Here is a 17123-nt window from a genome sequence, read left to right on the forward strand (position 1 = left end):
TGTCCCTAGTTAAATAATATGCCTCCTTCAGAGAGGTGGAGAAAAATGTGGTTCCTTTTACAGAATTCCAAGCTGCTGATTGGAGAACTCTGGTAGAAGTCTGTCCAGCCCACGCTTATGCTGCTCCTCACCTGCCACGAGACTAGCCAGCATGCGCTTCTCAGTTTCTTCTCTACCGCAAAGTCAAATACTAGAACTTCGAAGTAGATGGAGGAGGGTGGGTTATAGAGCACCCATAGACACACATCTTGAAGAACCATCACCACTGCGCAAGGTGAGTAACTTCCTCTTCTTCAAGCAGTGTCCCTATGGGTGTTCCACTGTTGGTGACTCCAGAGCACTACCCACCACTGGAGGCTGGAACTTCAGAATCAAGTCTGATAAAGATGATAGTACTGTGGCACCATATTTGGAGTCTGCAGCCAAATCCCCCAGGGTGGCATAGTGTTCTGCAAAGGTATGAGCAGATGCCCAGGTAGCTGCTCTGCAGATTTCTGATATAGGGATTCTCTTAGAGAAGGTGGCGGAAGAGGGGACCAATCTCATAGAATGCATACATACTGAAGATGGGAGTGCTACATTACGCAATTAGTAACATATTTAATACAGCTGTAGACCCACTTAGAGAGTCTTTGAGTTGAGATCACTAGATCTTTTGAACTATCTGCAATGGAGAGGAAAAGTCTCAGATTTCCTGAAAGCCCTTGTCCTGTCCAAATAGAAGACAAGGTTCTTCTCACATCAAGCGTATGGCTTCCCTGTTATCCCCATTGGCTTTGGGATAAAAGGCTAGAAGCTAAATAAGCTGATTCATGTGAAATGCAGAAGTCACCTTGGGAGTGAACATCGGATGTGGTGTAAGTGTGTCCTTGACAGGGAAGAACAAAGAAAAGGGGGATACTCCATCAAAGCCGTTATACCTCCCCTATATTTCTGGCAGAGGTGATAGCAATGAGGAACACCGTCTTCATGGAAAGGTGAGTTAGTGAACAAGCGGCAGTCTAATAAGTCCTTTTAATACTAGATTGAGATACCACTGGGGAGTGGGAAGCCTGAGCTGTGGGAAGAGGTTTGCTATGCCCTTAAGAAACCTCCCCAGCTATAGATGAAATATGGGGAAGGCTATTTAAAGGGCTCTTCACGTGGAGACTACACAGGCCAGGGAGGGAAGAGTCCCCTCTTTAATGAGCTCTCTTCCAGTCCACTAAGTATTTTGAGGGCACTGCTCCATCCACTACAACTAAAATATTCTGGGCTGGCCCTGGGTTTGTCTGAGATGCAGAAAAGAATCTTGTGGAACTAGGGGAACCTGATGACTTTCCTAATTGTAGATGGTATAAACTTGGCCCTGATCATAGCTTGCTTTACTCTAGAAAGACCCATTTAAAGTCCAGGTACAGAAAGAAAACAAGGGTGAAGAAGTCTTTGTGTCTTCTTTAGTTTAAGACTATGAGGAAGGGTTTTATTTTTAAGGCAAACTGAATAATCGAGCAGCTCAGTGTCTGCGCTGTAGGAGACAAGGAAGTGAGCAGGCTGCCATGCTTCTTGAGGCATTTCCCTTCTCGGGACAAGGTCTGAGTAGACAAGGAAGGTTTCTGAGACAGCAAGCTATTTGAAGAAATTCAAAGGCGCTAGGATGACTGAGAGCTGGGTCTGCTGAAAATCTTACTGGGAGACAGGTAGAATACTGTCCAAGTCTTCTATGAGGGCTCAGAACCCTAAGCAATTTGCCTTGGCCAGCTTGAGAGGCAGATCCTCATCTAAGACCAAGAGGCTGTTTAAATGATAGACAACCTCAAGCTCTACGGCTGTTGAAAGCCAGCACTGTGTGCCCAGGGAGAGAACCCCAAGATGACCTCACAGAAGAAGCAATAGTGTTGCACATGGGGCAAAAGGAACATGCCACAAAAGGTGAGGAAGGAGGGAAGGAGTCTCAGACCTTGGGCATTTCCTTCATTTTTGATCAATCAATTATTCTGATCCTTGGGTCTTGAATACATTCAACTATTTTATAAAGCCAGCAGGAGAAACTGGCTGAGTAAACTCAGGTGCTGCTCCAAAAAACTATATAGGGGCAGGAGAGGGTAGGCACGTGCAACAGCTGAAAACACAGTTTAGCAACAGAAGACCCTTTAAATCCAAGCACTGAGCCCTGTTTTAAGCCTCCATTAGAACTAGAGTAAGGGCTGAGGAGGTGCAAAGAGCATTCTGTGAAACATGAGGACTACTTGTTGCTAGGTGATATTATATAAGGACCCTTCTTGATTAATGCAATTTACTATCCAACATAAGCAAGTCTGTCTCATTTTAGCAGAGCCCACTGGATATCTGAACAGATGGACTACGCTATGAATTTTCTCATCTTTGGATCATTTAGGTGTAAAACTGCCCACCTCACAAAGGGAAGAGTTGCTAGTATTTGATGTGATTGCTGGGTTTTCCTTGGCAAGGTCACCTTTTAAGAAGCTGTTTAGCTCCAGGCATCTTGCAAAAGCTCACATACACTGTGAAGAAGGAAGTCTGGAATACAAAGATTCCAGACAGATGAAATAGATGTACCCAATGATCTGTCAACTGGAAAGACTGAGGGTGTGTGTGTCTGAGGGGGGTCTGTGCAAGGAGGTTTCAGGGTTTGTTCTAAGATAAAATGATAGACTTTTGCTAGTAGCTTAGAAAAGCAGGCCAAGTCCTTAGAATTAAATTTGACTCTAGATGTCAAGGCTCTGTAAACCCTGGAGGAATAGAAAAATTAGGGATGGAGAAGAGGAAGTGTCCCTATAGGTGCATCTGTACCTCTAATCAGAAAATTTAGGTAGCAGTGTCCATTCGGCCTGCACATGCGCTCTCCCTCATGGTCTGCCTCGAGGCTATCTAGCACTGCCTTCAGCTCCTTTGCTTCCACAGAGACCTTTGTCAAGAACTCCAAAGCAGAAGGGGGGGGGGGGGCAGGTTGTGGAGCATTTATAAGGTGACAGATCTTGAAGAGCCATCATTACTGCACAAGGTGAGTAACTTCTTTAAGTAATGTCCCTGTGGCAGCTCCATTGCAGGTGACGTCACCGCAGTATCCTCCATGGAGGGCTAGAACTTTGGAATGGAGTCAATTATTGATGATAACACTGTAGAACCACAGACTGCATCAGAGGCTGAGTCACAGGTAATCGCATAGTAATCCGCAAGAGTATGGGCACAAGCCCAGGTTGCTGCCCTGCAGTTTTCATGGGGACATCTAACATCGAAAGTTAAAGTTTAACATTGCAAAGTGGAAACAGATCTTGTGGAGTATGTGAGGATTCCTGACGGGGGCAGGAGGTTCTAAACATGGTAATGGTGGTTAATCCAACTAGAGAACCATTTGGAAAGTCAGTGGGGTGATATTGTGGAGCCCTTGGATTTTTCCACGAATGAAAAGAAAAGTTTGGGAGATTTCCTAAAGTCCTTAGTCCTGTCCAAGTAGAATGCTAGGGCCCTCCTAACATCCAGCATATGTAGTGTGGCCTCCCTATTGGCACGATGCAGTTTTGGAAAAAATACAGGGACGTGAATTAGCTAGGTTAAATGGAAAGATGAGGTTACCCGGAGGAGGAACTTGAGGTGTGGCCTCAAGGTGACTTTGTCCTTAAAGAAGACCATGAATAGCAGGTGCGCCATCAACGCCACCCTCTCCCCTATCCTTCGAGCTAAGTAATGCCACCAGAAATGCCATCTTCATGGATAGGTGTAACAGGGAGCGGTAAGTGGCAAAGAGATCTATTGTCAGGGTCCCCTATAGGTTAAATGTCATGAAGCATTGCAGGATTCGTTTCCCATTCGTGATCGTGGGAGAAGTTCTGACTGACTGTCAGCTTTCACATTCTGTATCCCTGGCAGGCAAGTGGCTGACATGAACATACTGTGGCAGATGCACCAATTCCAAAGTTTTATCGCTTCCACACAAAGAGGGTGATTTGGCGCCTCCTTGGTGATTTATGTAAAACATGTAGGTTATACGGTCTGTCATGACTTTTGTGAGAGTATCCCTGATGAATGGGAAAGACTATGTGCAGCCGTTTCTGACAGCTCTTCGTTCCAAGAAGTTGATATGGAGGACTGCTTCTGAGAGAGACCACTTGCCCTGGATTTCGTGGTCATTTAAGAGGGGCTCCCCAACCTATCAGGGAGATGTCTATTGTTAGGGTTAGCATTGGTGGGGGTTATATGAACGGAATACAAACGTGGACACTGGAAGACTGCTTCCACCAATCTAGGGTGTTTGACCCTGGAGAGCATCGACATCCACATCGATGGTGTGGATTGCACTCTCAGCAAATTTGCGGACGATACTAAACTGGGAGGAGTGGTAGATACGCTGGAGGGGAGGGATAGGATACAGAAGGACCTAGACAAATTGGAGGATTGGGCCAAAAGAAATCTGATGAGGTTCAATAAGGATAAGTGCAGGGTCCTGCACTTAGGACGGAAGAATCCAATGCACCGCTACAGACTAGGGACCGAATGGCTAGGCAGCAGTTCTGCGGAAAAGGACCTAGGGGTGACAGTGGACGAGAAGCTGGATATGAGTCAGCAGTGTGCCCTTGTTGCCAAGAAGGCCAATGGCATTTTGGGATGTATACGTAGGGGCATAGCGAGCAGATCGAGGGACGTGATCATCCCCCTCTATTCGACATTGGTGAGGCCTCATCTGGAGTACTGTGTCCAGTTTTGGGCCCCACACTACAAGAAGGATGTGGATAAATTGGAGAGAGTCCAGCGAAGGGCAACAAAAATGATTAGGGGTCTAGAACACATGACTTATGAGGAGAGGCTGAGGGAGCTGGGATTGTTTAGCCTGCAGAAGAGAAGAATGAGGGGGGATTTGATAGCTGCTTTCAACTACCTGAAAGGGGGTTCCAAAGAGGATGGCTCTAGACTGTTCTCAATGGTAGCAGATGACAGAACGAGGAGTAATGGCCTCAAGTTGCAGTGGGGGAGGTTTAGATTGGATATTAGGAAAAACTTTTTCACTAAGAGGGTGGTGAAACACTGGAATGCGTTGCCTAGGGAGGTGGTGGAATCTCCTTCCTTAGAAGTTTTTAAGGTCAGGCTTGACAAAGCCCTGGCTGGGATGATTTAACTGGGAATTGGTCCTGCTTCGAGCAGGGGGTTGGACTAGATGACCTTCAGGGGTCCCTTCCAACCCTGATATTCTATGATTCTATGACAGCGGCTTCTCCAGTCCGTTTCTGCTCGGGGAGCAGACAGATCTGTGCCACATCTACAAACATTTCATGAACAACCAGGTGTGTGGAGTCACAAAAGTGCACACTGCCACGTGTTCAAGAAGTTGCAGACAATTCCTGGCCAATGTTTGTGGGCTGGCTCGGACTGTCTCTGAGACTCATGAGAGGGGCGAATCTCTGTGGAGAGAGAAATGCTCTTGCCTGTACTGCATCGAGCTCGACCCCAAAGAACTCCAGGTGTACTGGGGGTGAAGATCAAATTCTGGGTATTGACCTGTAGGCCATTATGCAATTATGCACATAGTTGTCTGGGTGGCTTACAAGGCATCCTCAAACAAAGGAGCCTGGAGGAGGCAGTCGTCCAGGTATGGATAGATAATACCCAATGTCCGCAGTTGTGCAGCTATGATGGAGACAACCTTGGAGAATACCCTGGGTGCGGACGAGAGGCCAAATGGGAGCAGTCTATACTGATAATGGTCCTGCCCAAAAGAAACTGGAGGAACCTCCCGTGAGATGGCCAGATTGAAATGTAGAAGAAGACTGAGGGCCAAAACCCAATCTCCTTGCTCCAGAGTTCGAATAATGGCTACTCACGTGACCTTCTTGAAATCTGGAGCCTTCGTTTATTTGTTCAATGCCCTCAGATCTAATATGGGTCTCCAACATCCCTTCACCTGGGAGGATTGGGAAATCTAGACAAACAGGGACTGGTTCTATGGCCCCTAGGCATAGCAGATCTATTTTCTGATGAAGCAGACTCAAGTTAAAAGGGTCCCTCAAGAGGGATAGGGATAGAAGATGGGTTTGGGGGAGGGACATGAGGTGGATGGCGTAACCCTTTGAAATAATCTCCAAGACCCATTTGTCAAAGGTGATGTTCTCCCAACTCTGTGGAAGAGGGTCAGGCAACTTCCAAAGGGACATGGAAGGTCCATAGATAGCAGCAGCCATTGTTGCAAGGGACAGTTGTTCAGGGCCTCAACTAAAGCATCAAAACTGATATTTAGAGGATGAGGGTTGAGAATTGGAAGGCTGACTGCTTCCTCTTGCATCCTGGGTCTTACGCTGTGACTTGTAATACTACTTCGACAGTGGGAACTAAGGTGTTTGGGATCTGTGAGGTGGTTGTTAGCCATATTTTCTCTTCTGTCCCACTGTGTAGATTCCCAGGGAGCAGAGCATGGCCCTGAAATCCTTTAACTTGTGAAGTGACACGTCTATCTTATTGGCAAAGAGTTTGGGCACTTCAAGCAAGAGGTTCTTGACCGTCACCTGCACTTCCTTCAGCAACCTGGAGAGGTGTAGCCAGAATGCCTGTCATTACCACTGCCATCAAGACCGAGCAGGCTGCCATATCTGCAGCATGCAGGGCCTTCTGTAGCATTATTCTAGCTACTAACTGACCCGCTTTAACAATGGTCTGATATTCTTCTTTTTGCACCTCTGGCAAGCAGTCAATAAACGCGAGGAGTTTCTCATAATTTACGTATTCCTTCTTAGCCATTATGGCTTGTAGTTCAGCACCCTGAATTGCATGGTCACCGACACGTATGTCTTCTTCCCAAACAGGTCTAGCCTCTTCCAGTCTATCATATGGAGTTGATTTGGCATGATGATGTTTTCCCTGTGCATTAACTGCATCCAAAACAATACAGTTAGGTTGAGGGTGCGTAGAGAGGAAGTCTGCCTCTTTAGCGGGGACACAGTACTTCTTGTCAGCTCTTGCACACTGGTGCAATGGAAGCTGGTTTCTGCCAGATGACCGTGGCAGCATCCAGGAGCACCTTGTTAAGCGTGTGGAATATCTACCACCTTGTGGTGTGTGTCTGTCACCACCTGTAGGGGAATTTGAAACTCATCTACCACCCTTTTAGTAAGGTCCTGAAAGAGCCTCAAGTCATCAGCTAGTGATTGAGGGGGCATCACAGCCTCATCTGGTGACGATGAAGTTTGCTGGTGGGGTAGTCTCCACTTCAAAAAGTCTGGCCTCCTGTCCTTCAAAAGTTTCTTCCTCAGGCTCTGGGCCCCTGGACACTAAAGCTGTAGCGACCGCCTGATAGATTCTTTATGATAGACAATGGATGCTCGCAAGGTTTAAATCTGTAATCATCCACGGATTCCAGTACAGCCACAAGGCAGGTCGGGGGGTGGGGGGGAAGGAGGGAGAGGATGGGTAGCAGTGGTGCTAATGAAGGTTGGCATAAGGGTGCGGTTGGGGAGGTCCCTGATGTTGCAATGATGGGACGTTGTGAGAAACCAGGGAAAGGAGGGCAGTGACCAGGATGACAGATTCCTCACTGGAGAAGGGTGGTGCTGACCGGGGCACTGTGGGTAAATGGCCCAGTATCAACGGTAATTTAGGGGACCTAGACATGCTTGGTACCAGGGCTCTGGTACCAACTAGTGGTGATTCTGGTTCTTTTGTTCTTGAGGGACCTGTCAGTCACTGAACTTTTGCCGTACTGTTGATACACTCGGTACAGTCGAGGAGTGTTGGTGTCAACTCGTTGGTACCATAAGTTGTTTATGGGATGAATATTAGGATGAGGGGTGTTTTGCCACACTCATTGCCAAGGATGGTTTTGTCTGAGCTCATCTTTTAGAGACGGTTCGGTCTCTGTCCATCTCTGGGAGGTGGTGACACTGCCTCCGCACCTGTGCCCATCAGGTACTTAGATAGTTCCCTGATATTTCTGGGTACTGTGCTTCAGAGCTGTCAGTACTGAGATGGCCAAGCACGCCGGGGATCCCCTCTGGCTGGCCAAGGACTCAAGTTTGAGGGGTTGGAGCCCTTTTTCCAGAGACTTTGCAGTGGCGGGGGGGGGGGGGGGGGGAGCGGGGGAATCAGCCAACTTCTTTCACAATTCTACCCTCTGGATGTTGAAGGCTCTGTGGACAATCTTCGTCCTGGAGAACTGGGTTCAGTCAGCAGCTGAAGAGCACGCTCCATGAGGAGATGTTTAACTTGAGCTCCCAGTTCTTATGAGATCTCACCTTTAGCTTCTGGCAGAAAGAATGTGTGTGTCCCCCAGACACCAGACACAATGAAAGTGTCTGTCCGTTATTGGGATTGCCGCATTGCAAGAGAGGCACTTCTTGAAGCCAAGGGAACCAGGCATGCCCCTCCTGTGGTAATCACTCCCAAAAAGGCAGGGAAACGTGAAAGGTGTGGTTTTTAGTTTTTTATTTAAAGAACTGAAAAACTTAATTCAACTACTAAATACCCCATAGAAGGTGATCCCCCCGAACAAGGGCAGGAAACATGAAAGAAATTCTTTTTTAAAATGAAAATGGAAAGTCTAAGAACATTTACTGCTTCTACTAAACACTTACTGCCAAGAAGGAAGGGCTTACTCTGTTCCTGGCCAAAGGCGGCCAAGAAAGAACTGAGGGTGGTTCGCCTGCGCAGTACTAGATAGCCTTGAGGCAGATCACAAGGGAGGGAGAGTGCATGTGTGGGCTGAACAGACACAATTATCTAAATTCTCCGATTAGATACACCTACAGTATGGAGCACCCACATGGACACTACTCGAAGAAGAACACTAGTTAATCTAGGTCATTCCACAAGATTGTCTGACAAGACTACGACAAGATTGTTCCTTACTATATATTTACAGTGTCGTGTTTTGTCTATTTTAAAGTAGTCCAAGTGATAATGCTTTATCTCCCAGCCTAACAGATCTCAATGTGAGGAAATTTTTCCTGCTGTTCAACACATTAGCTCTAGTTGTATCTAAATATTTAATCTTGGTGCTGATACTCTTCCAGTATATTGATTGCTGGGTGTTAAAACTGTTTAGCCATTCTCTGCACATCTTGCCTATATTTGTCCCATGTAAGTAAATCCCTTTGCAACTGTGTAGGCATTTTTGTTGCTCTTCTCCATATCCTTTTAATTTGTCTACATCTTCCTGACACTGAATAGCCAAGGAGTGAAGAGCATGAAAAAAATGTTCTTTTCTCAAAGGTCTGGAAGCCTACTGTCAGATCACTCACCATGCACCTTTCTAGTACTGACCCAAAGGCAAGCTTTATCCTCCAAGATCTTAGGAGAATCCAGGACACATTAATGCGGATGGATAGGACGAGCATGATCCCAAGGGCACAGTGATGTAGATCAGTGTAAATGCCAATCCAACTCCCACTTCCCTTTAGAATAAGCTTCAAAACAGTTCACAGACGCACTTTATACCTCTCTCAAATTTTCCCCTCTACCATTGAGGAAAAAACCCTGGGAAAAAGAAAAACCAAAAAAGCTCCACTAACATGGGATGAACTCTGTGACTGACACCAGTGAGAAAAAAAATGGAAAGAGAGGTGGACAGAGCAGAGCAACCCTGAAAGGCCCTCTAAACTAAAAGCTGAGGTGCAAGAAAACGATTACTTCCCTGTGTGGTAACTGCTCTTTGAGATGTGTTGTGCACATATACATTCAAGTGGAGATTTATGTGCACCCAATGAACTCAAGTTGGAGACTTTTGCAGCAGTACCACTAGGACACAAATGCATCCTTGTGCAGTGAGCAGAGGCCATAAAGGGGCATAGCTACTGCCTCCTTGTTTCTTCACACAGCCATCTAATACCTGAACTACAGAGATGGTGGGTTGGTTGTACAATGTATGCATGCACGCACAGAAATATCAAAGAACAGTAGTTATGGAACAGGAAAGAAGCCATCTTCAAACCTTCAAGTGATTGTGCACATATACATTCCAGTGAAGGTGACTCATCAGCTATTCCCTTACAGGTGACGAAACTTTGGATTACACGGAGAGAGACTGTAGCACTGACTTGCCAAAATGGCATTGCCCAAGAAAGCTTGAGCGATAACAGTGTCTGGAGAAGGTTTGTACCAATGATCATACTGCTGCCTTGCAAACGTCCACATCAGTATGTTACTCAAGAAGGCTGACGAACTGGAATGAGCCCTTGTAGAATGGGCCGTTATTCTAGAAGGAGGAATAACATTTGCTAGATTATAACAGAGTTTGGTAAAAGTCAGAAATGCAGCGATATACATGCTGGTCTGTAACCAGTTCCCCTTTACTACTTTCAATAAAGAGCAGTACCATCTACTGGTAGTGCGCATTCCCTACTATGAATCAAAGATACTTTCTGTGGCCAGGATTGAAGGCAGCATACCAATCCTTCTTCACTATGGATGGGATAATAGATGCAAGGGTAACCATTTTGAACTTGATTTTCTTGATGAATATGTTCAGCTTTCTTATATCTAGGAGGGGCCAAAGACAGCCTCCCTTTTGGGGAATCAGGAAATAGCGGGAATAAAACCCTTTCCCTCTGTGTTGGTAAGAAACTTCTGCTATTGCTCTCTGATTAGAGAGAGACTAAAAGTCTTAAAATTAATACAGCCTTGTGAAATGGGTCCCAGAAAAGGGATGGGAAGCAGGTTTTGGGAAGGGGACAGAAGCGAACTAGATAACATTTCCCTCCTGCACAGCGCTGCGATCCCAACTGTGGAAAAGGACTGCCGCCCTTGCACTGTAAAAAAAAAAGACAGAGGACTTCAAAAGATTCCCATATAACTCTTCATGCTCAGGGTTTTTATACCCTAGCGACGAAGACGACAAACAGCATAGACCTTGCTACTACTCGAGACTTCAGGATGTCTCTAGATGGAGATCTAAACTTCCTATCAGCTCTGACCACAGCAGGCCCTTCTAGATCTTGGCTTCATTAGGGTCATCTTGTCATCACAGTTGTGGACAGCATACAGACTGTAAACCATCTTAAAAAAAAAAAAATTGACATCTCCCTTCATCCCCCAAATAGATTCAATCTATTTCCCTAAGTTAAGTATCCTCACACCTTCTTGTCAACTGTCTAAATGGGCCATCTTGATTATCACTACAAAAGTTTTTCTCCTGCTAACAGCTCATCTTAACTAATTAGCCGCTTACAGTTTGTACTGAAACTTCCAACTTCTCTGTATATATTGGAAAGATCATGAAAGATCATGCTCTAATAAATTTGTTAGTCTCTAAGGTGCCACAAGTACTCCTGTTCTTTTTGTGGATACAGACTAACACGGCTGCTACTCTGACACCTATATACCAAATGCGAATCTCTCTTTCTAAACTGGCTAACCAAGGCTCACAAGTGACAGGAAGCTCCAACTCCCAGCACAGGCGGTAAGAAGGAACAGAGAGGGAGGCAACAGCTACATCACTTGTGTCCCCTGCTCTGTGCATGAGGAGGGCAGGAGCATATGTGCAAACCAGTGGTACTCTTGGCAAAAGTCTCCAACTTGATTGTACTGGGTACACATATGCCTACAGTGGAATGTATAGATTCACAATCACTCAAAGGAGAACCATCAGTTCTGAATTAGTATACTTAGGATACAGAAACAGCTTAGTATGTTTTATTGTCTTAATAAATGAACAATTGAAGACTAAATGTGGATAATAAAGAGGAAGGTTAATTAAAATGTCTCACTTATATCAAGTGACAAATGAATTCCACAGGCTAGTTGTGCAATGCATGAAATTGCTTTTTTCAATTTTGCTGTAGTTCTCCTAGTTCTTTTCTTTCAAGGGTACAAGTATTAGTGCCTGATTTACCTTCACTGTAACACTGTATTAGACACTTTTATCCTGTCCTCTCTGGCTAACAGACCCAATCTTTACACTCTCCATATGGAAACGTTTCTGTGCCTCTAATTGTTTGCGCCACGCATCTCTAAATTCACTCTCTGCCATACCTATTTGAGACAGGGTGATCAGAACTGAACACAGTATTTATTCTATGTGAGGGCATACCACTAATTTATATAATGGGATTATATTTTCAGTATTATTTTCCATTTCCTTATGCAACCTAACATTTACTTTTCTTTTCTAAAACTAAAGCACGATTAGGTCCAAGTCTTTTTCACAGAATCACAGAGTTTAAGGCCAGAAGGAACCACCGCATCATGTAGTCTGACCTCCCATGTAGCACAGGCCCCCAATACCTCGCAGCACCTACACCCTAAATCCAACAACCAAAATTAGACCAAAGCCTTAGAGCCCATAAGAAGCTACACTATTATGTGCAACAGAGGGGACCAAGGCCCCCGAGGGACCAAGGTGCACCAGTGCCGAAGGCCCCCACAATGGCAGAGAAATTATTAAGATACACCCAGATAACCCTGGCACGTGACCCACAACTACATGCTGCAGAGGAAAGCAACCCCCTCCCCAAGGTCACTGCTAATTAAAATTCCTTCCTGACCTCACATATTGCAATCAGTCAGATCCTGAGCACATAAGAATCAGCCAGGCAAGCACCAGAGAGAATGCTCAGTGCCACCTAAGAGTCCTTGCCTTCCCCTCCAAAGTCCCCTCCATCGTGGCCTTCTCTATGCTTTCAGAGGAAGGGGTTAAAAAAACAAAAAACCAACACTAGAATACTATTTATTCCCCTTGGGGAAGGGCGGTTGATCTCTTTCTGACCCCTGCAGGAATCTGGCTGAAACCCTGAAGCATGAGCTTTTAGGAATATAGGACATAAGCCAGAAGTGAATCCAAAGCTGTTGAGCCCTGCCCCCAACCATCACAAGTAAGCTGGCGTACAACCACAGTACATTTGTCCAGCTTTTCTTAAAACTAAATAAGTTGTTTGCCCCCACAATTCCTATTGGCATGCTATTCCAGAACCCGTCCCCTCTGATGGCCTCCTTCTAATTTCCAGACTGAATTTGTTCATGGCTAATTTATAACCATTTGTGCTTGTACCAACATTGTCTTTAGTTTAATAGCTCATCACCCTCCCTAGTGCTTACCCCCTAATGTATTTATCCAGAGAAGTCATATAATCTCTCAGCCTTTTTTTTGCTGCACTAAGCAAACCACACTCTTCCACATACTCTGTTTAGAACCCAACGCATTGCGAGATCAGGGCCACAGACTGAAAGGCCTCTTCAACAGAGAACTTGTCTTCCTGAGTGTTTGAAATATATGTCATTGATAAGTTCTTTAAAAAAAAAAAATTGCATCACAGAATAAAAAAGCAGAAGTCACATGACCTCCATTCAGCTTGATAAGTGATTCTTCCTCAAAACTGGTAAAATTAACTCCAGGGCAGAGGACCCAAGTAAGGACCTCTGGCCCAAGTAAGGACCTCTGCCCCAAAGTCCATTTCATCTTAAGTGCATACAATCAAGTTATAACCTACATAACACAGCTGCGTAGAAGCTAAAGAAACCTGCTCCAATGGGTTACTTTTTAAAAAATCAAGTATCGGGGATAGCCGTGTTAGTCTGGTGGCCGGACTCCTTGTTGTTTTTAAAAAACAGAAATAAGCCAAATAATTAGATATTTTCATTCCATTTCCACACATTTCAGAGAAAAACAAATCTAGTACAAGAAAATAATCACCTACCCCTTTCCCTACTTACTTCCCAATAACCATTCTTCTCCTGTAACTATAGCAGTCAATCGCTATACAAAGAGCATCTAAATGTTTAGGTTCATAGACTGACGATAAGTATGCTCAGCTTTACATCATGCTGCCAATCTGTTTAGACCTTTAAGCTTCCCTTCGTTAAAATAAAGAAAATCATCCCCCAATGGGGATGAGCAGAATTTGTGCCCCAACTTCTGTCAGCAACGAACCAACAAATTTAACACACTGCAGCCAAGAGTGATACTAAAATGGTCCCCAACCCTCAGACAGGGTCCAGGGAAATTCCTTACTAGAAAGCTCTGCACTCCCAGCTGTTGAAGAAGTGAAGTGGCTGGTAGACTACACTTCACACAGAAAATATGCTCTTCCCCTGTCAGGTTTAGCCTAGTGGCCTATGTGAAATAAACAGTCTTCATAACAGAACCCAAAGAGATATGTAGCCACATCACCAAACTACTCAATGCATTCTTGTTTGCAGTTTCAGCAGAAGCGTAAAGAACTGAGTGGTAATGGAAACTGAACCTGCCTTTTTGTGTTCAGTGGCTAAATAGGATGTCAGTGTCCAATACTACCACACGACTTTTACACTTTTCCAATATCTCAAATTTGTAACTACAGCAACAATACACAAAAGTGGGGTCCCTGAGATTCCAATATGAAAAGAGACTCTGACAATAGCAGTTTTGCTTAACTTGTGAAACATGACTTTTCCCCACCCACTAGTAAGAGATGTGTTTTAGACCAGATCGATAAATGCAATAAATACAAAAACTCTGACTCTGCTCTTCAGCTGTGTGTGGGGGGGGGGGGGGGGGGGGAGGAGGGGAAGAGGGGCGCTATAAATGGGTGACTTGCCACTCACACACTTGTACTGTCTCTGACGGTCTCATAGCCCTCTGACAGACAGGGTGTCTACATCACAAAAACAGTCACTATAATTCTGCTAATTGGTACCCGTCTTTAAGCAAAGAAGCCAAAGACTTCAATGGGAGCATACTGACATGGCAGTATGGAGAAGCGTGTATTGCCTCTGCCTATTCTGTAATTTTTCTGTAAACAGGTACATATCTTCAAGCCTCTCAGTCTAGCACCTTTTATCAGTACTAAATGTGCTTAGCTTGAAATAAACACTTTTTCTGTTTGCTAGAGTAAAGCATACAGAAATGGTCAGTAAACCATTTTCTTTTCTTTTTCGGGCCACTGAATTCTTCTCTTCCAATAACTTACTAGCAAGATTTTGTCCTAGTTTTAGCCTTCTTCAAAGAGATTCTAAACAGCCATTTTCATTTATGATGATAATAAAAGCAGTGCTTTCATTGTGTCTCATTTTCAGGACATCCTAATGCCTGAAACGGATAAGTGCAGAATTCACAAAGCAAATTTTTCCTCTTTTCTTTTTCTTACTACACACAATGGAACGCAATAAGAGAATCAGAGTTGAATCAGAATTTTTTTTAAACAGTGAAACATTCATTGCTGAAAAGACTTGATACACAGAATTTATAGTATTAGGCTAATTTTAAAATGAAACTTCAAAACCCAATTTTCTTTAAATTACACATATTCTATTGTAAGCATGAAATCTTTAAAATTTTCACATGATAAACAGATTACTTAAGCAGGACCAAAGTTTCCTCTTCCGCTCAGAAATGTGATCTGTTTGGGATCTTTAGCACACAGTCAGTTAAATTACACTCATCACTACTAAAAGTCTAGTATCTTAGTTTTACATGAACCAGGGATATCTAATTTACACCTAATAAAAACTGAAAACAAATACTTTCAAGACGCCTGAATTTTTATCAGTTACTAAAATCAATTTCTCAGATACCTGGAGGAAAAACATGCATCTAGACAGATAGAATTTATAAAGTTATATGTACATACTTTTGTCATTGCTCCTGTCTGTGCTGTGTTCAGGCCTGCATGACCAGCCATCTGTGGTGACACTTGAGTTAAAGTCTCTGCCAGCACACTGCCTGCATTCCCTTGCATGGAAGGGGCAGAATATTGCATTCCTGCTCCCCTTCCTCTTCCAGCTGCCCCAAGAGATCCATTCATTACCTGCCCTTGTCCTTGCTGAGGCTGATTCATTAAATTGTGGCCAGAGTTACTGTTGAGAAGGCCCTGGTGAGTCTGACTGAAATTAGCATTCATACATATCCCAGGTCCAGTCTGTGATGTTGCAGGGCTGCTTGTCACCATCCCCACTTGCTTTTGTGCTTGAGAGTTCAGTGCTTGTGATGCAGGTGTGGTAGGTCCAGAGGTGCTGGCTGCCTGCTTTGCCAGGCTTGAAGCAGAAGTGTCTCCCTGGTTTAAAGGGCTCTTACCCATAGCACCCAGATTACTAATGTTAGCACTGTTCGGCTGCCCTTGGACTTGGCTACCAACTCCTTGCTGGACAGGGCTATTTGAGTTCACATTTCCAATCCCAGGATTTAGGGTAGAGCTACCGCTTCCCCTTAGAAGTTCAGAAAGTTGTTTGTGTTTGGAAGCTGCATCTGGAACAAGATTTCCACTGCTATTTAGAAGGCTTAACTCTCCATTGGGGATCAGCTCATCAGGAAGATCATTTTCCAAGTCAAACAGAGATCCAAAATCTACAAGTTAAACAGAAATTTATATAAGACACCAAATACACGAACAGGCAAAGCAACTATAGTCTATTTGTTCATATAACTTTATTTTAACCATAACAAGAGACGTTATATGTTAACACAAATCCAAAAATGTATGCCTTATTTTACTACTAATATTTACTTATTAATATCCATCAATATCTCCACAGGGAAAGAGTGACTGCAGATGCAGCAGTAATTATAGATTGTTTTTATACAGAAAGTGCATCTCCACTGAAACGTACGCAAAGTACAACTCTGTAAAGCAGATTAAGTGGAAGTACTCCCCACTTAAATGTACATATTTGTCCTAAGTTTTTGCTGCTGTTGTTTTCAAAACATCAGTTATGACTTCACTACAGCATCAAACAAAAGAAAATAGGTTTAACAATGTTAGCGTCCTCAAACATTTGCAAATTCAGCAGGGAACAGGAGATAACTGGCAAACTAAACTACTCTTCATATAAGTCTTCCCTTTATTCAAGTCTCCGTACTAGGCAAGTCACTTCCTAATACACCTGACCCTCCCCCCCCCAATAAAAAAAAATCGATCAATATATAAAATCACTTCTACAGTTAGGCCAGTGAAGTATATTACAATATAAATGCTATTCCATCTCTCACATTCTGAGCACAGCACTGTCCTACAATACGGCTCTCAGATTAAGAACTCGAATTCATTAAGATTATGTGGAGATTTCATGTGGAGATATCCAAGGCTGAAGGAAGCTACACAGTTTCAGAGGATTGCTGTCAAACCCTGGGGGAGGAACAGATGGCTCTGTCACAGGGAGGACACCGGCAGCTGGTTACTTCTGACAGCAGGCAGTGCTCCACCTATACTCCCAACCCACCCACCATGGTGATGGAA

The 17123-nt window shown here is 44.3% G+C and overlaps 1 protein-coding gene across 1 annotated transcript in view; it reads right to left on the bottom strand.

The window, feature by feature from the left end:
* The window catches only part of LOC144270751 (CREB-binding protein), a 190033-nt gene that overhangs the window by 139403 nt on the left and 33507 nt on the right, over nt 1–17123 (bottom strand). The window contains exon 2 of the mRNA XM_077827415.1: nt 15522–16234. Within this exon, the coding sequence (XP_077683541.1) occupies nt 15522–16234 (713 nt within the window). The remainder of the gene's footprint in view (nt 1–15521; nt 16235–17123) is intronic.

The sequence above is a fragment of the Eretmochelys imbricata genome, chromosome 10, assembly GCF_965152235.1.
Source record: "Eretmochelys imbricata isolate rEreImb1 chromosome 10, rEreImb1.hap1, whole genome shotgun sequence".
Classification (NCBI taxonomy): domain Eukaryota; kingdom Metazoa; phylum Chordata; order Testudines; family Cheloniidae; genus Eretmochelys; species Eretmochelys imbricata.